The sequence below is a fragment of the Aphelocoma coerulescens genome, chromosome 3 (genome assembly GCF_041296385.1).
Source record: "Aphelocoma coerulescens isolate FSJ_1873_10779 chromosome 3, UR_Acoe_1.0, whole genome shotgun sequence".
Taxonomy (NCBI): Eukaryota; Metazoa; Chordata; class Aves; order Passeriformes; family Corvidae; genus Aphelocoma; species Aphelocoma coerulescens.
Genome location: NC_091016.1, coordinates 17936500 through 17958200, shown reverse-complemented (window position 1 = coordinate 17958200; position 21701 = coordinate 17936500). Strand labels below are relative to the sequence as shown.

General features: G+C 43.8%; 1 protein-coding gene across 1 annotated transcript; it reads right to left on the bottom strand.

Annotated features, from left to right (window-relative positions):
- Nucleotides 1–970: 970 nt before the first annotated feature.
- On the bottom strand, nucleotides 971–6865 carry SRP9 (signal recognition particle 9). The gene is made up of 3 exons (XM_069009270.1): nucleotides 6736–6865; nucleotides 3966–4034; nucleotides 971–2686 (listed from the first exon to the last, which is right to left on the bottom strand). Exons 1-3 carry the CDS (start codon nucleotides 6805–6807, stop codon nucleotides 2567–2569), a joined length of 261 nt encoding a protein of 86 aa, XP_068865371.1. The 5' UTR covers nucleotides 6808–6865; the 3' UTR covers nucleotides 971–2566.
- Nucleotides 6866–21701: the final 14836 nt, after the last annotated feature.

The following is a 21701-nucleotide window of genomic DNA, read 5'->3' as shown; positions in this document are numbered from 1 at the left end:
ATTCCATGGGTAAACTAACCCAATTTCTTGGAACAATAACAAGGCCTGTATCTTTTTATTAAACTAATCTCACAAAACAGAACAATTACTGAAGATAACTAACAGGTAGCAAAAAAATTAGCTGTAGCAGGGGAAAGCATCCTCTTTTTTTTAACCATTCCACCTCTGCAAAGGTCACCATTCTGTCACAGCACAGGCTGCCCATGTGCTCCTGCCCTGCCTGGCTGCAGCCTGTAATTCCTAGCACCAGCTCCTGGCTGGAGAGCAGGAGTCTCTGGCAAGCTGAGCTGCCCAATGCAGAGATTCATGTACAGTGAGCACCCCTCTGCTGCAGCAGCCACAACAGATTTTTTTAATCACAAACCAGAAAACACATTCACGTAGCTGGCAGCATGATGGACTAACTCAACAAATGTTTATTAGGGAAGTGACCAGTGTATATAGAAGCACTCTCAGCAAGGGTATAGGCATGAAAGGAAGAGAGCTCGGAATTCAGAGCTTCTCTACTGCCCCACAAACACAGTATGGAAATGGCTGAAAATTCTGGGATGAAGCTACGAAGCACCTATGTTTTCCTAAAGAAGTTTCCAAAACATTTGGTTTTTTTAAGCAGCAGCTTTGTAGTATCTTCTTTTGCATTCTGCCTGCACAGAACCACCCTAGCTTTTTTCTGATTATATGGAGAACAAGCTTAACAACACATACACTTACAAAAGTAGCAATAGTATTTCCCCATGGTTTTAGGGAAATAACTTCTGAATTTAGAAAACTAAAAATGTGTTTCCTTGCCTGTTTTGCTTGACAGCTGCTGCTCTAATATACAGTACTGTAATTGCCCCTTCTCTAAAACCTCCTGGAGTATGCAGCTGGAGCCTTTTGGCCACTTGGTACACCCAGTCTCTCTACTACTATATTGCAAGTATTAGGAAAGTTATTGGGAGCACCAAAGAAAAATTTCAGTATTACAGTATTTCATGAAAGTTTAACAATTAACCGAGTCCAGCCTTCTCTCTGGCTTTATTTATATTTCAAAAGCCAATACAAAAATGTTACACACATACCAGTCATTCCTGCAGACCAGAATTTTGAGCAGTCACTGCGAATTTAGCACTGCAGTATTTTCCAACAACGTGCAACATTCTGTGTTCAGCTGAAAGGGTACTCTAATGCAATATTTAAGCCTGGTGGTTTATTTCCAAGCTTTTGGCAAATGTGGAAAGTCCACTGCTTCCCAGTAGCTCAATTATTTTTATGTAAGTGACAGCAGGTAGCTACTTAAGTAGATGTTTTGTAATATACAAATACCACTACAAGTATGGGTCTGCTTTACTTTCATGGCTTGGTTTAACCCAAAAAATTAGTTCTGAAAGCACCTAGTTATACCAATAGCCTAATTACACGAAAATGTTCATCTGTTTTTAAGTATGCAAGACCCAGTCAAAGTAAGTATCAATTTTAGCTACTGGGTTTTCAAACAAAAGGCTTTTTTGCAAGAGACAATTAAGGCTTCCATCAGCCTACCAGAGGTTACTGTGAGAAACAAGTCCAAGCTACAGGAGCATCGGTCTATTTCTGACAGTGGTATTTAAGTATTTATTAAGCTGTTTTCATCCATTTATTCATCTGGCTGATATCCACCTGCCACCTGTAACTTTTGAAAATGCAGTTAACAAGCTGCTAGAATAAGGAATATGGATAGTGTTTGGTTGGATATTTTCTATTAATATAATAGGCAAGAGCTTCCAGAATTTGTCTTGCTGATATACTTCAATTCTGCCTGAAGCAAGGATGGGAAAAGGAACCCCTGCTAGTACAAAATAGCTCAAGTATGTAAAAAAGCCACTGACTATTTTTTAGTAACAGTATTTGCACAGGCAGAAAAAAACTCTCCCAGTTTCTCACAGATCTCTAGCAATATTCAAGTGAAGTTCTATTTTAACTTTTAAAATACAGTTTAATTACTTAGGCAATATAAGAGTTCTACAAACTGCATCATGGATAATGTTGCACGGCTTATGACCAAGAGCAATACCAAAGCTAGAATGTTGCTAGTGACAGTGGTAATACAAATTGGCAATTTCAACATTTCCAGAAAACATCTGTTATTCTAAACCCAACAGATTTATAGAATGTATGTAAATATTTATTAGACCCAGTCACCATGCTACAGTATTAGGTTAATAAACCTTCTCATTTTAAGAATACACCAGCATAAGGTATGAACACAATGAAATCTATATGAAATTTTACAGTAACTTTCCAGAAGTATGCTTGTGGCCGATCAAATTCAGACTAACATACTGTAGATTTAAAATATTTACTTGTCTTCTTAGCATACTTAATGTGTAAGAATAGTTGCTTGATACCCAAAAATAAATATAAGCTTTCAATTGAAAGCACTTATTTTCCTAGATTTCCAAAGTGGAGTCTGAGGAGTGAAAATGCTTGACTTGTCATCAGTCCACTTCAGTACATAAAAGCATCTCCTGCCCCAGTTTTTCATTGAAATCCAAGAGATTTTCTTCCAATGAAATATGACCGGAGCACTCATTTTATTTGCAGCACTTCAGTCTGTTTCCATGGCAGCACTGCGGGATTCCTTCGCCACCATGAGTCGCATGAGCTGACTGTGGAATTTCTCAATCTTCTTCACGTCCTGTGCCTGGTCTGTTCTGTACAGCAAACACTGCAAGATAAAGTTCCTAATATCAGATTTCACTTCAGCTGGTTTTATCGTGTTTATAGCTGCTATGCATTTGTGCTTGGAACACACAAAACAAGGAGAGCACTGAGATGCTCATTTGTTACCAGGAGGCAGCACCAACACATCTACCCTGTTTCAAAGCACACACATATCTGTGTTTACTTTTCAGCTTCTCCTTAATGCTCATGCCTCCCATTTTGAAAACAGGGAAGCTCATAATTTATTCTAGTTTCTTCTAGCTCAAAAAAACCTGTTAAAACTTAGGTTTTAAAGCTGCCTTTAAAGACACTCCTCTTTGAGTTGCCTAAACATAGAACAAGATTTTACCTGAAGTTACTTTCCTATTCTCTGTATTCTGAAAGCAAGTTTATTTTGCCTTTCACAGTCCTTAATGTTACACTGCCTGGGACATAAAATTCAATATTTCCCACTGAAAAGGATCCCCTACCCCAAGCAAAGCCTGTTTTTCTAAGGCAGCCCTAAATAAGGAACACAGCATCTGATTAAGATAAACAAACAAACAAACAAACAAACAAACAAAAAACTGAACCAACAGAACAACCCAACCAAAAACCTGAAACCAATCCCCATTTTCCCCCACCTGGTGTAACATCTTTCTGTGACTGAAAGCAGGTAAGGCAGCCTACACCCTAGAAGAGTTCACATTTGTGAATCACCTGGCTCCAACTTCCCCTGTGGGAGATTTCAACAAAATTACCCTTAAATTGCCCCTGTTATCAGTGCCCCACACTCACCATCTCACCCATGTTAAGCCCTATTACCCTATCAAGAAGGGCCTCTACTGGAGTTTCACATCCCTTCCAGGCACTTGAAATTCCAATGCCAGACTACTTTTCTTGGAAAGAAGAAATTTGGCTCTTTTCCAAGTCTGAAGACAAGAGTAGGGTAGAATATTGTGGCTCACCCTGGACTGCAGAAAAACAACTCCTTGGCTGTAACATCACTGTCATTCAGTCTCGTAATCACAAAGAAGGAACTTAACCTATGGCTATAAGTTTTCATCACTCTGAGCAAATAAAAAGGACCACACTCACAGCAGTAAACACCTGTTTGAAAACGCTCCTGAACAGGTCAGCGTCAATCACAGACGCAGCAACGAGGGAAGGCTGAGCACAGGCTTTCTAAAAACTGTCAGGCACTCTCAAGGCAGTGTCCAAGAGCTCCCAAGCTAACTGACAGCAAAACACAAGTCTGTGAGAGGTCCAACAAGCTCTGAAAGAGGAATGTGTTCTGTACTTACAGCCACGTCATCTGTTACTTTGATACAGAGGTTCCCATCACAATGTCGGTATTTGAGAACGACACGCACCTGAAATGACAAACACTTTAGGAATTAGCACTCACAGCTAACAATTCTCAGGATATATTGAAGGAAACCTGCCCACATTCAGACTACCTTTAATTATAATTATGTACTGCTCCATGTTTTCAGCACCTCTGTGGTGCTCCTCAGCTCTGGTGGTATGGAAGTTGTAATCCCATAGCCAAGGTGGTGTGGAAGTTGGCCCACTACATTTCCCTGCCTAACACTTTAAACTGGTTTCATAGCAGCAACACCAAAGTTAACACTGGGGATGTTCAAAAACACTGCAAATACAGCAACAACAGTTGCAGAGACCTTGGTGACAGGCAGGATAAACTATGAGACTCATGTCGAGACAAGACACCCCCTCGCTGTGTATCACTCCAGAAAAACCAACTGGAAGCCTGTGTTTGTAGGCTTGAAACACTTCAAAAAAAAGTAGCTGTACATGAAGACTTGAAAGGGATCAACTAAATGGGGTAAGCTCAACACCACCACTTTTTCTCCTATGGTACCTGAACTGTCATCACAGTTACTCCTGCAGTCACCTGCCCGCAGCTCTAACCTATCCAGCTGCTCTGGACCCTCAAATCACCAAAGTTCTCAAATCCATGCTGATAAAAAACCACATCCTTAGTGACTGAGCACTAAATGGTTCCTCCTGAGCACAGAACCAGCCACAGAGGGTCTGTATCTGTTTGCAGCCTCAGCTAACATCAGTAACTAGAAACAAGGCAAGGTGGCCTTTGAGAACATTCTGAACTCCCACTGTAAACAGGTTTTTATTGTACAGTGATTTGTGCTAATGGTCAACAACCACCTTCACTACAAATACATTTTGAAATTCCTGCTCCAGAACGGATCTCATCACAGATTGACCCTTTTTAACAAACTGCCACCTTCTGACCACAGCAGCAGTGTAACAACAGCGCATCTCCCGACTGAGCAGCCCCAAAAGCACAAGAGAGGCTGCCACAGGCAGCAGCTACAGGCTCAACACATCAATAACCTGCTCTTGCAAAAGGCAGGACCACTCACTACCTGGCTGGAGAACACACACCCATCTCCCACAGCTCTTGTTCTTCCTTCAGTTTCCCAGCAAGCCCAAATACAAAAAGCTCCTGAGGCTAATTCTCTGCCAAATTAACAGGACGGTATTTGTCTTACGACAACGGGGCCTACATAAACCCCTCTGTAACTAGACAAGTTTACTGCCAGGGATGGGGAGAGACTGCCTTTGGAGACCCCTTAAGGAAAGGGGAAGAGCAACGCCTGGCTGCAGTGACATCCCTCTGCTTTCACTTAACTGAAAGTCACAGAGCCTAAGAAGGCAGAACTGGGCAATTTTATTATCAGCAGCAATCGCATATGGAATCTCTGTGCTAATTAAAAGGCAGACGTTAATCTGCTTTAAATAATCAGATATTAATTTAATCTTCCAAAGGTTTCGCCAGTTTCCCTATTTTTGGCAAAGAAAACTAGGCCTTTTTTACTGAAGTTTTCTCAGGTCTGAGTTCCACATCACATGTTTGTGCTGCTTTTTAGATGAACTACAATGCTTTTTCTGAAGTCTGAGGTTACTTTTAATATTTGCATAAACCACACTCCCAAAAAAGTCATCAGAAACAAGAAACAGTCATAAACTGAGAAGTTAAGTCCTTAATGAATTATTCTTTAGGATGCAAACACTTTCCAGTCTGAAACATCACTGCAGGCAACAATGCAACATAAGAGCCAATGAAATGACAAATTCAAATGACACTGTCTTAAGTGCTATAAACTAATAAAATAAACCAATTCCTGATACTTCAGCAGAGCTCTCAACCTCGGTTTTTAACACACAGGTACACTGTGAATGAACTCAATTGTCTCTGAAGTTCGGTTCTTGAGGTTCATCCCAGCTGCCAATAACACCACCTGAAACACTGCTCTGTAGGGATGCTGTTGGGGTTATAAATGAGAGCTTCCTCCTGTTTCACAGAAAAGGATGGTCAGGTGCAACACCAACGAGTAACCCTCTTCCTCGGGGCTGCTTTATCCCCTGTACTCGGCACTGGTGAGGCCACAGCTCGAGTGCTGCGTCCAGTTCTGGGCCCCTCACTCCAAGAAGGGCATGGAGGTGCTGAAGAGTCCAGAGAAGGGCAGTGGAGCTGGGGAAGGGGCTGGAGCACGAGTCCTACGAGGAGCGGCTGAGGGAGCTGGGGGTGTTTAGCCTGCAGAAGAGGAGGCTCAGGAATGACTTTATCGCTCTCTGCAATTCCCTGAAAGGAGGGAGTAGCCAGGTGGGGGTCGGCCTTTTCTCCCAGGCAACCTGCACACAGCCTTAAGCTGTGCCAGGAGAGGTTTAGGTCGGACGTTAGGAGGAATTTCTTCACAGAAAGCGTGATTAGACATTGGAAAGGGCTGCCCAGAGAGATGGTGGAGTCACCATCCCCGGAAGCGTTCAAAAAATATCTAGACGTGGCACTTAGTGCTATCTATGGTCTACTTAACATGGCTGCGTTCGGTCATAGGTGGGACTCGACGATCGCGGAGGTCTTTTCCAACCTAATCGATTCTGTGATTCCTGCCTCCCCCGTGCAGTCCCCAGCGAACCCACCCCCAGCCCGACACCGCCCGCCGAGCTCCGCGCAAATGGAGCCGCCTCCAGAGCGCCGCTCCCCCTCCGGGGCCGCACATCCTGCCCTCCCGGCCCGGGCTGTCCCACCTTCATAGGGTCGGCGAGGTAGAGCTTCTCGGCGGCGCGGGTGAACTCCTCCCAGGCCTGGAAGTGCGGCATGGCCGGGCCCGCTCGGCTCGCCGCGGCAAGATGGCGCCGGAGGCGGGCGGGCGGCCGGCTGAGACGGCGCCTCCCATTGGCCCGCGGGAAAGCGCCGCCCAATCGCGGAGAGCGTGACTCAGGGCTCCCGGGCCGCCGGCCGAGCGCTCCCGCCACAGCGGCCCCTGGAGGCGCGGCGGGATGGCGCCAGGCGCTCCCCGCCCGCCGCGCAGGGAGACGCGCCTCGTGGGTGCTCGGGGGTCGCGGGTTCGAGCCCCGCTGCCAGCGGAGCGCCCACCCTCCCGCGGCCGGCACCTGCGGGGCTCTGCCAGGCCCGGTCCGGGCTGTCTCCGCCACAGCCTCCCGCCCGGTGGCCACGGGGGGCGGTGGGGACGCGGGTGCGCCGGCGGGGAGCCTGGAGGTCCGGCGGGAGGTGAGGGCAGGGCCCGGGCCGTGCACCTGAGGTGTTCTGTTTGCTCGGCCGGCCCTCCCAGCTGAAGCAATTCCCAGGTTTTCCTCGGCTGGAAGGGCCTGCGTTAAGCTGGAGGTTGGGTTCGTGTGGAGCAAAAAGGGCATGTGGGAGCCCCTCACTGGCTTCCCTGGCCCACCTTGCCGAGAGGGGCTGGGGCACACCTAAACTAAAGCTGCTCTTTGGGGAAGAGGCTGAATGGCATAGAATAAAATTATGACATATGTGAGGCTGAATGGCATAGAATAAAATTATGACATATGTTGGGGAACTCTACTTTTCAGTCGTGTGTGTGTGTGTGTCTGTAAAGCTGACTTTAAAATTCCCTTCAAAAATGAAATGAGGGAGGAGAAAGAAAATCCAAGATTTCTCCTGTTACGTTTTAAAATCCCATTTCCTGCAATTATTTTTGTGCCTTTATAGAACAAAGCTTGGAGCCAGACAGAGAGCTAAGCTCTGCTCATGTCACACGGCTTGTGCAACTGCTGCAGTGACAATAAGCACGTAAAACTTGCAGTCTCTATTCTCTATTTCACGGGGATTCACTGAAAACCCAAAAGCTCCTGATAATGATTCACAGCTCCAAGTTTTACTGAACAACTCGAAGCTTAGCCAAACAAATAAACTGGAAGGTTTAGGGCAGATCTGCATTTGAGGGGACAAATTATGCAGGCTGTTGCAGTCTCCACTAGCAACATGGGGAAATACTATAGCTGCAGGCTTTTTTTGGCCACAAAAAGGCATAATACGTGCAAGAGAGAATGAAGAAATGTGGAATAGAAATAAAAGGGTGGATGGGAGGTAAGGGGAGAAAAACTAGAATGAAATTCCCTGAGTCAGTAAAGCAGAAAATAATTGTTACTGTGGGGATCTACTCTGAAAAAGTCTGCGGTGATTAGACTGACAAACTTCATAAATTGCGGGTTGTGGGTGTTATGTGCTCTAAACAATTCTGTTAAAGGGCTTTGCACCAATGAGTGAGGGCTGTGGAGGGTGGAAAGATTTAAGGATTTTTTTTTTCTTTCTTTCTTGCCAGAACTGCTCACAGGGCTTAGGCGCTGATGTGTCAGAGAAGCCACCTTCAGAACTGTAAGAGTTGTCTTTCAGAGACGCTGAGAATCAACAGATTATCAGGTGATAGATATGTGAACAGAGCCTAAAGCAACCAAGCAACACAGAACCTAACCTGGACAGAGTGGTTTTCTGCTCTCCTTGGGTTTGGATAGCTATTTATAACAGCAGAGTAGGAATTGCATTTGGTGGTGTTGTACAGACATGTAGGGGATGTAAACACATGGGAAGGAAAGGTATGGGGAGCACAAACCCTTTAACACACATAACATTTTACAGAACCATTGTTCACCAAATTTGGATCCAGGTTTTCAAGTGAGATGGGTGCACCTTCTGAAAGAGCCCCTGTTTTGAGCTGTCCAGTCATAACTTTAGAGTTGCTTTACAGAGGATTTTAGTTTTGACTCAAATGTTCAGGATCTTTTATGTGTTCTTTGACACAGAAGTGGTTTAGGAGCTTGCCAATGCCCAGTCATTAGCCCTGCGCTTCAGCTAATGCAGAGCAAGATTAGAAAACAAACCCATTGTGGTATTTTTTTTTCCCATAACCTAGATGATTTCCATGATCCATTTTAGGATGCAGCTTCTAAAACTGTTCTATATGCACAGCTTTGGAGGTGACAAACTGCAGCAGCCAGGGCAAAGAACAGAGAGAGGGATTTCATAACTGGCCTTGCCTCTGAGGGAAATGGGATGTGTCACAATGACAGTTCTATACAGCCTGATACACAGTGCTGCATAGCCTGTTCCTGGCTGCAGATCTTAAGGATTTTGTCATCCCTGCCACTGCCACCACCACCTATGGCCCCAGGTTGTGCTGCCACAGCTGTTTGTAACTCTGCACTGGGGATCGAACCAGTGCTGGGATTAAAAGCAGCACCGGTTTTAGTAACACATTTTTTCACTGAGATAGGTTTGGTTTTCTAGTTTACTGTGTGGCCTTATGTACTGTTGTGCTGACACAGCTGTTGCAAATGTACCTTTTCTGGTGGCAAGACAGAATACGGGAATTCCTACTGTTTTTGCTGGATTGCCACCAAAACTGAGGGGCTGTATGTGAAACCACCCCCAGCCCCGGTTCCCCTGAAAGCAGGGCCAGTTGCTGAAATCACCACAATTAAGAAGAGAAGCTATTTCTGAGCCCCAGGGAATGTCTGATACCTGTAGTTAGTGCACTGCTTTGCTCTGTTGTTCTCCTTTTGCCTGGAGAACAGAACATTTTCTTGACATGTTTGGAAAGTAAGTCAGACCAGTGCAGCTATTCAGCTGTAAGTTGTATTTGATGTATGTCCAAAACTGTATTTTTCAAGCGAGTTCCAGTGAGTGCAGTAATAGTAAAAATCCTTCAATGGGCTTTTTGTTTAGTGAAATAAAATGAACAGTTGTTTATCACTGTGTGGAGTGTTTGGTATTCAGCCAATAATAATTTAGTAGTTACTAAGAATTCTGCTAAAACATACTTACTTATCTTGCTTTCTTTTCTTGAGTTCCTGCTTTCTGCCATGCAAGAAATCATTCCAACGGTCTTAACGGCCATTCCATCACTTGCAAGTGGAATCTGGAATGCTGTAAAACCTCATTTACTCTTTCCTCAGTCTGTCTTTGTATATCCTTGCTGTATTCCCTAGACCACCTTAGATAACGTCTTCTTTTGCTTGGATTTAAGGCTGTAAAAAGCTATGAGGCAATAATGTAAGTACTTGTGTGATGAAGACTTTTCATGTGGTTTTTCCTCAGGCCTTTTCCCCTCATCCAACCTGTATGTACATGATTAATGATCTCTCTTTGATCAAGCTTCTACATGCATTGCCACTGCAAGTTCTGCTTCGTAAAGTTGTGTTCAGGCATCTGGATTGCACATGGTGATTTCTTCAGGTGTTTTATCTAGTGTCTTCCTTTGCCTTAATGACAAACTGGAATAAAATAGTAGAGAAAACATTGCATTGGATCTTAGAACATCATCCATGGAGATCTTACAGCTCCTACAAAGTTCGTGGAAATTGCAGCTGCTCAGCATCACTCAGGGTCAGACATTTGGTTTCCTGTTCTTCACATTAATGCTTTTATTCTATCTAAAGCAGGTGCCATGTTCTTTTTTTGCAAAACTATTTTTGCTTCCTGTATAAGGAACTCAGATAAGAGTATTAAATTCATTAAAATAGTTATCTGTCACCATGACATACTACTGGTGGGGAAAACAAACTGGTCTTCTCAGCTAAAAGAAGGTTTGTGTAGAACACTGTGCTTTATCATGCTAAATTGTGGATTAGATGGGAAACAATGGGACAAACTGATCTCAGTTCTGCTGCTCTAAATCCAGAGTCATTCCTTTTATTTCATTGGAATTTTTCTTTCTTTTTGTATCTGTAACAGTATAATTAAGAGCAGACTTTGGTGCCGGGATGATAATCCTGTTCTTGGACCGGGAGCAACATAAAGTCAGCACAGTAATTCAGGTCTGAGAGAGTGCTAATGAGGAGTTAGTTACGAGGCAATTATTGCTGCCAGGAATGCTTAATGCTCAAAGGAGATATAGTTGCTTCTTTCAAAATAGCTTCAACCCAGCCCTTAGTAAAGTTAAGGAGAATCCCAGGCATTGTCATTATACATTCCATTCTTGTGTGTGCATGGTCTAAACCAGGCTGGGGTTTGCACTGATGCAGACTTCAATCACACGAGGCTATTTTTTTCCTTTGAAAGGGCATTTATATGCATAGGGATGCAGGTAAATCTTGAATACACTGAGATCCGAGGTCTTGACATCTCACTGGCTTCTGAATCTCAGCGCCCATGAGAACTGAGCCTGCAGTGAGAAGCAGTTTGTGCTCCTGGATGGGTTATAACACGCCAGACTGAGCCACAGGTTTCACTCCACAGCTCCTGAAGGAGCACAAAGCGCGCGGCTCCTTTCTAAGGGTTTTATGTTTTACACAGCTTGGCTGAAGGTTTCACCAGGTTGAGCCATACACAGTTAATTACATCAATGATAATTTTCTATTCTTTTGCACAGAAGCATCTTACAGAGTGATTCAGGCTCATACTGTCCTAACAGGATGATTAAATATTGGTGACACTTTGTTGTTAAAAGACAGCTCATGACAGTTAAGGCTGTATGTGGGCAGCAGGATTCCAGGGCCCTGTCCTGGTGCCTGTCATGGCCGAGTCACAGCTTCAGGGCAGGGTGAGACCTGGATGCCTGTTGCTATCCTCATTCCTTTTCTCGGGTGCTTCTGCTCCTGTGAAAGGAGCACACTCCAAACACGCCCCCGATCAGGGCACACCGTGATCTACACCTGCCAGACATTCGAGCAATGACCTTGCCCAAGGCAGCATTGTTTCCTAGTTTGCTGTAACCATCAGAAAAGAGAATGTCATTTAATATGGTCAAATCTTTCTTTGGTAGGGAGTATACGTATGTGGATGGCAATAGCCATTACTCGGGCAAGAGAGTAACCCCTGCATATGGCCCTTAATAGAAACTGCCCTTTCATTTTTGGATGCTGTTCTGACGGTGTTCTTGTTAAGATGCTCAGTTTTGATAGCTGGAAAGATTAATCCCTTCCTGTTAAGTGGTCACTTTAGTTCCTTCAGCATAACAAGGTATTCAAATGAATGTGCTGTCATGCAGGAGACATATGTTAGAGAGCAGCCTCTCTGCTGTCACCACACTGGCTGTTGAGATTTGAGAATGAAATAGCAGTCCTCGTGATGGCCTTCAGGGAGAAGAGGAGCGCATCTGGTAGCCAGCTCATGAACCAGCATTTGAAGCACTCTGGTAGCAGACAGACACTCATAGCATTAACTGCTCATAGATTTTGTATCACCATTACGTGAAGTTTCTGAGCCTGCTTAAGATGGGCTTAGATCATCTGCTGGCACACACTGCAAGCACATTGATTTATTACATTAATCTTTAAGCAGCAAAGCTTTTTATTTGATCGGCGTGACTTAAGGCTGGTTTACCTGTGCTGTTCATGCTGCCGTGGCTGACGTAATTGAGGAGTACAAAGCACCAGAACAGGCAAGTGAGATTAGATGCTTACAGTGATACTTTCCCAAGTCCTCTGGAGCTGTGTAACTGCAGTTGGGTTGGAAGGGCTTTCCGAATTTTTAACTTAACTTGACTTCTAAACTACATGTCTGAGCCTGGATCAGATGGAAATTGCCACCTCCTCCTCAGTTCAGCCTACAGAAAGGGAGAGCAGTTCCCAGTCTGCTGTAATGCTAAGGCTTGAACTTTCCTGGCAGGTGAACCTTGCCAACTTCTTGCTCAAGTGAGAGTAACAGGCTTCCCCTTCCCCCTGCGCTGTTGTGAGAGCAGCAACCTGCAGCTGGTGGGAAACAGTAACTTCCACTGTTTGCAGAGAAAATTCGTGCCTGCCCCTGAATGCACACAGCCTCATTTGAGTGGACTCTTGATTTAGCTGTGTCAGTACAAGAGCTGGTCGTCCCAGCTACTTGTCATTGCCTTTTCTCAGGAATTAATGCCCTCTCATGATGTGTTTTCAGAAATGCATGTGTAAGTACCCTCAATCCACTTCAATCAAACTGGGCTAGCAAAAACCTCCTACTTGATCCATTTAAGTCTGGCCCAGGTTGACCGAAGTAGCTGAGGGGGTGTCCACACGAGCCTACTCTGCAGGCAGATCTCAAGAGGTGGTAATTTCCACAAGAAGTAGGACGGGCTGAGCAGGGGGAGTGGATGTGAATCAGCAGCTTCTCCCATGCCCTGGGCTGCAGGCAGAGGAGGACTGCAGCACACGGGCCCACTGGGCAGCTCGGCTGGCACAGCTCGGGGAGCTGCCGCGGAGCAGCTGTTTCCCCATATACCCCTTCCCGTAGTTACAGGGAGAAGAACTCTGTGCCCAGCAGCTGTGGCCAAGAATGCACAGCAGAATAAAGACCCTGCAAGCACCTCAAGCTCCCCTGTTCTAGTCTTTGTCCTTGATCAAGGGTTGGTGAGGGTAGAGGTCTGAATTAAGGTCAAATTAGTGTCAAAATGGATGCTCGACATTTATGTTTCCAGTTCCTGGAACTACTGCAAGTACTCACATTGGATGTCTGCAGTATGGCAGCTTCCTCTAAGAGTGTCTGATACACAGACCTTGTGTAGTACTGGGCTCATAGGCCCACATAAAGCATACACAAGAGCCAGGATCAGTGCTGGGAAGGGCTTCCTTACTTCCAACATAGTGCTGCTGTTAAGACCCTTGTCGTGGAGGTTGCAAGTATTTACCTGGCTCTTTGGTTGGCTTGGGTCTGCAGAGGAATTTTAACCTCAAATCTCTAAGGTTAGTGTTCTCCTAAGATTTGGATTACATTAAAAATATGGAAGGACATCCATGTGGTGTTTAGGAGTGGGAGCAGGGAGAATATCTGCGTAAATTCCACACCATGGCTGTGACTTTATGTTGAAGGGATAATTACTAACAAGATTTGAAATGTACCCTAACCGTTGCATTCATGCTGAGGTGTTTTTCTCTCTCCATTACCAACTTTTACTGATCTCATTTTTTTTTTAATTGGTGAAAGGTTGAAGTGATTTTCCTCCTTCACAAATTACAGACAACATTCCCCTTTCATTTAGATGAGGCAGAAGTTGAGAAGGTCGCACAGATACCAGAAACACTTATGCAAGGGATGTGAATGAGGAGGAAATACTCACTGCTCTCACTGTTTTAGGGCCTGGAGAAAGATGACGAGCCTTCATGTGATTCCCAGCTGGCTGCTGATCCTCCTGCTTTGTCTCCCTGCCTCTTACCCACCCCTGGCTGGGAGGGACAGGAATTGGGAATGGTAGCTGCATGCTTTCTAATGAATCTCTGGCCAGATCTCTCTGTATAAAAGATTCAGCCAATCTGTGTCCCCTTTATGCAGCACAAAGAGATGAGGCAGGCCAGTGCAGTTGCTCATACATATTTCAAATCTTTTCTTTTTTTCCTTAGGGTTGTTTTCACTTTTAGTTTAAAACAGGGTAAAACTGGCTGCCCTAAAGCTAGCTCCTCTTCTATATAGCTTATTCTTGTTGATTTAAAAACAAGAATCATGAGAAAGATTTGCCAGTGTAGCATTTGCTATGCAACATTTACATGCAGCTGCTTTGAACTAAATTCCCAGCAGAAGTGAAAGGATTTTGAGGCTTCCAGATCTTAGCAGACTTCTGGTTTTTAGCAGACAGAAATCTGTATCATATGTACTTCTCCAGAGATTCCTCCCCACCAGCTAGGACTGTACCATCCTTCTCCTACCTCACTGAGACAAATTACCAGCTTTTGGGAGGGGATCCTTCTGGACCTAGAAAGTTAATTAGTTTTGCTTGCAAATGTCTGCCACTGAAGTGACTGATTACTTTTTGGAGAGAAGGAAAACTCTTGTCTCTAGAGTTGAAAACAGCAAAAGCCTACAAATTTGTACATATTTTGGTGCTTATTTCTCTTCTGTGGGGCAAGGCTCTTCTCCATATGTGAGGAAAATTTTCCAACTGTTCTATATCAGTTCTGGAGTTGTAGGTTGAATGATAAACCTCGTCTTACATAACAAGAAAATGATCAGGAGTATTTAAAGGCCATTTGCAAATCAAATGCTGGTAATTTCATGTAAGATAGCCTTGCCCTACTTGCCTCCAGCCTGGCCAGTTTCACAGAAGCTAAGAATCCATTGACTCTGATAGTTTTTTTAGGCAATGAAACCGTGATCTAATCCAGGGCCAGAGCGGTAAACAAGTGGTTTGCTGTTTGGACATGTAAGGTAACTAACTCAGTTAAGGAAATGCAGGTTGCCTTAAGGTGAGGTGAGGATGCCTCCTGTGTCCACTCAGGAGCCTCCTCACTCCTTGGTGGCAATGACAACTTCAGCAAGTGGACACTTTTCTCCTTAGCAGCAGGATCAGTTTGATGTCCCATAAATCTGGTTAGGTATTCTGTTAATTCTTCAGAGAAGTATCAAGAGGGTTAATTATTTCTCTGCTCTGACTCAGACAGTGATTTTGTGCCAGAGGATTCTGGCAGTAAGTATAATCCTAGTGATACCCTCAGTGAGGAAACCATTGTTAGCGATGTTGATGAGGAAGCGCTAATGGAAGCTGAACCACAGCCTGGTACAGAAACTGAGAGACCGAAGGCAAACAAAGGGAAGAGGTTGGAAACCTGGCTGTTTTCAGCCTTCTGCAGCAGATCTCATGAAAAATAACTCTTTGTCTTCTTCCCCCTTGCACCTCCCCATCCAAACTCAGGCTGCAGAATGGCTCTCCTGGGGCTGAGCTGTGCTAGAGGGAGGGAGGAGCTGTGCTGCTGAAGTCCTGGTGCTGACTGGCATTCCCTAGGGAAGATGTGCAGCAAGGAGCAGGTTTCAGAGTGTCTCCTCTGCAAAACTGGGTTGCCAGATGGGGGCTGAGGCCCTTGCTCTGCCCAGGCTCCAGCAAGGCATTGCTCCAGAGCCAGTTGGCACTGTGAATTATAAATACATTGGCCATGTTGCTCTATTTAAGACCAGTTCTCTGGAGTTAGATGAATGCATGAATAAAATATATTTTCTGAGCTGCTTTTCTCTCTCTCAGTATTTTATAAACTCATTATAAAGAATGGGAATATTTACCTACTTGTACTGTGCTGAGGAGGGAAGAAGGGCTCCCTGCAGCAGCACACAGACCTAAGCACAACTTAGTCCTTTAAGAGTTTCCCTTGTCCCAAAGAGATTATTTTCCTCTCCTGGTCTCGTGTGGTTTCCAAGGCCCAGTTTAAACACATACAATGACATAGGATAGATAGCTATTTTCCATACATGGCCTTGTATGGCTGTTCAGCAGGAAGTATTCATTGCTTTAAGAGAGTACTGAAAGGGGTTCTGTTCTGCTCTCCAAAAGAGAAGCAGGCAGGAATATCTTGGGTCACATCTTTCTTCTATTAGTCAAATGGTGAAACCAGACATCTGAGTTGTTTCAGTCTGTGACCTTACCCTGTGCTTCCTTAAGGATCTCACAGCTTTCAGTTGTCCCTAGTTTATATGCAGGATTCTTCAGTCCCCCTGGCAATCTGCATTCTTTCTCGAGTTTTTTTCCTGGTATCTTGGGCACTTGGGAGATCAGAGCCTTGCCTTGGTTTCTACATGGCTGCTTAGCTGGCCACTCTAATAATTCACTGCCTTAGTCTGGATCCCTCTGCTGAACAGGCTTAAAGGTATTCATGGTCTTCTCTGACATTTCTTGATGCTATTCAACCTATACAGTATTCTTTCAACTTGCATTCTTCCCAGCTGCCTCCAGAAGCAGTACAGCAGGCTCCAACATTTCCTGACACTGTGGCCCCTTATAGCAACCAGCAGCTTACACATTTGTCATTCAGCTCACAATCTGCTTCACTGTTTCTGGCACCTTACGGTTCCTCTCTCATTCCCTAACATGCTATAGCCTTCTTCAGGCTCAGCAGCTGCTCCAAGAAGGTTCCTAAGGCTGGGGAACTTTTTGCTGAAAGCATTTTCCAGATTCTCCCTTATGCTCTCTAGCAATTAATTTTTTTCCTATTTCATGATATGATGTGTTTTTCCTTGGCAAATTTCTAATTGCTTCTTCATTTACCTTTATTGGTCCCTGAGGTCCAGGATCCTGTGTTATTCCCTGTAAAATACAGACACTCTGACTTTGTTATTTCAAACATCCTTGTAGCTTTACCCAGCAGTTGTAGCCCTTTTTGATGTGGTTGCATTCAGTAACATTCCTTCCTGTTAGCTGACTGTTTTGTGTGTCCCCAGCAATTCTCAACTTCTCTGGCTTTCCTCACCATCCTGAGGCTTGCATCTCACACCCCTGTGAGGCCTTCTCAGACAACTCTGCCATGATGATGTGTCCTCTGGTTTTCTGTATCATCTGTGTTTCCTTGACATACATCTCTTATCCAGCTTCCCTTATGTCCCACAGCACTACACAGGCTTTTCCTACATCCTCAGCAACTTTCATGGTACTCTGATGTCCCCTGGCTGTTATCTGGCTCTCTTTGATCTTTCCCAGCTGAATCGCAGCACTTTCTTAATATCGCTCTATGCATCCTCTATGATCTTCACAGGCTTGCTAATGGTTATTTCCACATTCTTTTTTAAGTTTGACTCAAAACAGTTTCACTCACCTACAAATGTTTGCAATCATGCAGCCAAAAAGGACTTTCTGGTAAAGCAGTATTTCAAGTATTCATTTTGTTTCTCTGACAGCATTTTCTTTAGGAAAATACATAATTGTCCTAATGAATTTTGGGAGCAGGAGATTGTCACTGCATTTGCAGAAATGTATAGGAACAGTCTGAGGCTCTTTTACTAAATGACTAAACTAAGGTGAGGATTATACCATGGTGAGCTTGCCCTGTGTGTAAAGACTCTGCAGCAAATTAGACTGCAGTGCTCTTGAAAATTTGATCCATAACTTCCATAAAGAGAAGCAGTGCCTCTGCTTCTCTTTGATAAAATGCATGTGGCTGTTCAATGCAAATTCACCTGGTAATATTAGCAATGTACTTGAAACATTTGGGTTCTGTGGAAGATTAAACTGTTGCTATTCTTACATTAGACATCTTAATTCATAATGACTAATAAGAAAATCCTGAGTTGGATATGAGGAAGCAATTTTTACTTGCCTGCTTGCAGGTCCCAAAACCTGCTTGATATTTAAAGTTTTCAAACAGAAAAAAGAAACAGATGCTGAAATTTATGAAGCTGTAGAATTTGCTTTATTCTTGTATCACCTCTTGAAAATAAACAAGCATGAAATAATACAGGTTACATTGCTCATTTACCTATTTATGTTGCACCATCATCAATCATCTGGTATAATGTAAGCCAACAGCATCCATTCCACATGGATACCATTATAGAGTGAATATTCCTCCTTCATAAAAATCCCAATGCTCAAGTATGTTTGTATACTTTCACTCTTTCCTTGTCCCCAGTGCTTTGATTGCAGTAAGAATACTAAAATATATATGTTGCTATTGTCTTGTGCAAACATGTCCTGCACCCAATCCTGGTTTCCACTTACAAAAATTACAGAAAAACCCATGCAATATAAATCGTACAGTAGTGCCTTACAGTTTTATTTAGTTCCTTAGTCAGCCATGCTTTTAGTTATCCCCAGCAGTAGATGCCATGTTTAACAGTGCAAGGGCTACATGCTTATGTGCTTACTTTATTTCCTTTACTGCCCAAGTTCTAAAGCAGTCAACAGCACTTTAAATATGGATTTATGACCGCTCACATACCCCTGAACTGCAGGGGAGGGAGGATAAAAGTGTTACTGAGTACAGTGGGGTCCATTTCTTTTTGCATGAAAGTGCTGTTTAGCAGAGGGGGTGGAAGGTGAACCCGGTGCCAGCTATTTCTGCACTGGCTAAGTCCTGTCATCAAAACTGCACAGGGGCTGTGCCAACTTAACTCTGCAGCAGGGTCAAGTTAAACTTCCAGATGTACCCTTCCACAGACCCCTGCTCCTTCCTTTCCCCTCTATTCACTTCTGGGACAAGTGCAGAAACCATCTTAGCTGGCTGGACATCATCATGTGAAGACTGTGATGATTATGACTGCTCTGGAGAACCTAATTCAGCAAGTGATCCAAGTTCAGTCATGGCCTCGCTGGGTATAAATGGGGTTTTTTAACATGAAAGCTGAGCTGGACCTGGCAGCTTTTAAAACTTGTAGATTGGAGGGGAAAAAAAAACCAAAAAAAAAATTGAATATAGTCTATATTACTTTTGCATCAGATAGATGTTTATTTTATTGTTTTTCCTTGGTAGGAATTTCCGTGGTATGAAGGATTTCCCTGTGGGTGCAGAATGGGCGTGAAGGGTCCACTGGAGGTGACGTGGTCCAACCTCCATTCCAAGTGAGGCCAAGTAGATGAGGCTGCTCTCTGATGATCCTTCCCTGAGAGACAGCCCGTGGTGAAAGTAAAACCTTCAAGTTTAGATTAGGAAAGCATTTCTTAGGGCTCTTGTGAGCACAGATTGACCTTCCCTGAATAATTTGTCTTCCCAAGATTTTTCTGAGTGCAGCAGTTCTGCCCAGACTAGGGAACAGCTTAAACTTTTGCTGATAGCAACTGCTCAAATTCCTCCACGGTGAGGGAGTGAGAATTGGTCAGAATTGACTTGTTTGATGTGTGAAGATTCTTTTCTTTGCCTTGGAAGAACTGCCCTGCAGTGAGCAGTTACATGAGCTTGCACAAGTACTTGCAGCCAATTCTCATGCCCATGTCCTGCAGGAAATAAGCAGTGTCTAGTAAGTAGATCAATTACTATTCTTTATCTTGTTTTTTACTATATATCTCTTTTTCTTTCTGAAGTTTATCTAACTTTATGGTTCATGCTTCTTAGTTAAGAAGGAAAATACTTTTCTTACATGTTTTAGACTCCTGCTGATTCTATATGAATCCTTTTCTTTGGAAAGGATACCCTGAACTGTCTTTGGCCTAGCACTGGATAAATATAAGAGAGAACTGCTGGTTAACAAGCAGATTTAACAGAGGCATGGCAAAATTAAGTTTTCTACTGCTTTTGCTTTGTAATTGGCCTCCTGGTTGATGTAGCAGCATTACCTCTAGCAGTACTTGTTCTCTCTTTAGCCTCTGTATTGATACTTCTCCCAATAAGTGAGGAATCTATTTTTGTGAGCATCTTGTGACAACCGGCTCAAGTGACATAAGCCACTGAACAGCTATTGAACAAATCTGGGCTAGATTCAGAGTAGGAAATTAGAGGGCAAAGTCTCCACATTCAAATGGCATCAACAGATTCATCTGGACCAAATTTTTGTCCTTCAGCTTGTGCTTGGTGTGACAACTGCCCACTTAAAATAGCGTCGAAATGCAAAAGAAAGGAAGCTGTGTCAGTGCTTTCAGTCCCACTGCGGAAGGTGTTGGTTCACCCCTAATGCATAATGCACAGCCTCTCCAAAATACACATCCCATCAGTTCCCAGGAACTGCAGTGTTATAAAGCAGCTTGGAGAAGAAAAGGAAGAATAACTTCTCCAAAGGCAGCTAGAGAGAGAAGTCTGAGAGAGCCCTGGATATAATTACCTGAGCTGGAGTCCCGCCAGGAGAATGCTGAGCTAAGGAACAGTAAAGTCCTGACTCTGCACAAGGGATCCAGACAAATTTAAAAGAAACTGCAATAACAGAAGTGGGATTTGAGCATCTGGGAAGACGTTTGAGAGAGTGAATGAATACAGACTAAGGTCTCTAGGGAGTCTGATAGGAAACAAAAGGAGCAAAATGAAGAACAGCATATAATGGTAATATATGTGGCACTGACTGTCTTACACTCAGGGCTACCTGATAAAACTGTTTCTTCTGCATGATCTAAGAGATCTAACTTCTCTGAGTTCATTTACCTCTCTACACAAGCCAGACTACATGAACATGGATGGAAATGAGACACTGTTGTGTTCTTAAATAGTGATGAATAAGAACTGAGTCAGACCTGACAAATACGTTAAATTTTTAACCAATCACCAGGTTAATTAGCCACCATTAATGGAAAGTTTGTGCAGGAAGGAGGATTTCTCTCTGTTGGGCTGCTCTACAGCTAAGGAGACCTGGTCTTGAGCCAGAAGTATTTTACCTTTAATCCCCAATTTCTTAAAGGGTAGTTATTCTAACACCTGGCCACTGTTTCTTGACAGGACTGGTATCATACAAACATTTCAATTTTCCTTCACTTTTTTACAAATTTTCCTCTTCTATAAAGTCTTCACAGCTCCAGAATCAGCAAACCAATACACCTGACAGAAGGATGGTAAGGGTCTGCTATTAACTACCTCTCATTTTAAGATCCTGTTCTTGGCATGATTGGTTCTGTATTTCTTGGGAGCTCAAAGCGTACCCAGGCAGCTACCATTGCTCAGGCCATGCCCAAAGCTTTTTGGTCCTTCCAAACTGTTCTCATTCAAGCACTCTACGTGGTTTATAAGGTTTAAGAAACGTGGTTTGAAAAGGAATGCAAACGCAAAACTGGAGAGCTGATGGATGCAAGCAGGGCAGGTGGTCCAGAAGGCAATGGTAAAAAAAAAGGAAAAAGAATAAAATAAAAAAGGAAGGGCTGGAGGGAAGGTGGAACATGAGGAAATCCAAGTGGGGTAGTGTCTGGAATATGAAACTGTGCATTCTTCCCACTGGCAGGTTTTTTCTTACTTTCCCTAAGCTGTTCCTTTTTTCACATTTCTTCCCCCCCCCCCCGGCTCATTTGTTTTATGCCAAGAGGCTTATTTGTTTTTCCTGGCTTATTTGTGGTGCATCTGGATTTAGACACCCTGATAAATCAGTTCCTCTGAAGACTGTGATCTAAAAATGAACTTTGAGTTGGATTTTGAGCTAATTTAAACTGATACACATCTGATGAAGT

Coding starts and splice junctions, on each gene's coding strand:
- SRP9 (XM_069009270.1), bottom strand. CDS start 6,807: ATGCCGCACTTCCAGGCCTGGGAGGAGTTCACCCGCGCCGCCGAGAAG. Junction 4,035..6,735: donor ACCTCGCCGACCCTATGAAG/GTGGGACAGCCC, acceptor TTGTCATTTCAG/GTGCGTGTCGTTCTCAAATA. Junction 2,687..3,965: donor AAGTAACAGATGACGTGGCT/GTAAGTACAGAA, acceptor TTTATCTTGCAG/TGTTTGCTGTACAGAACAGA.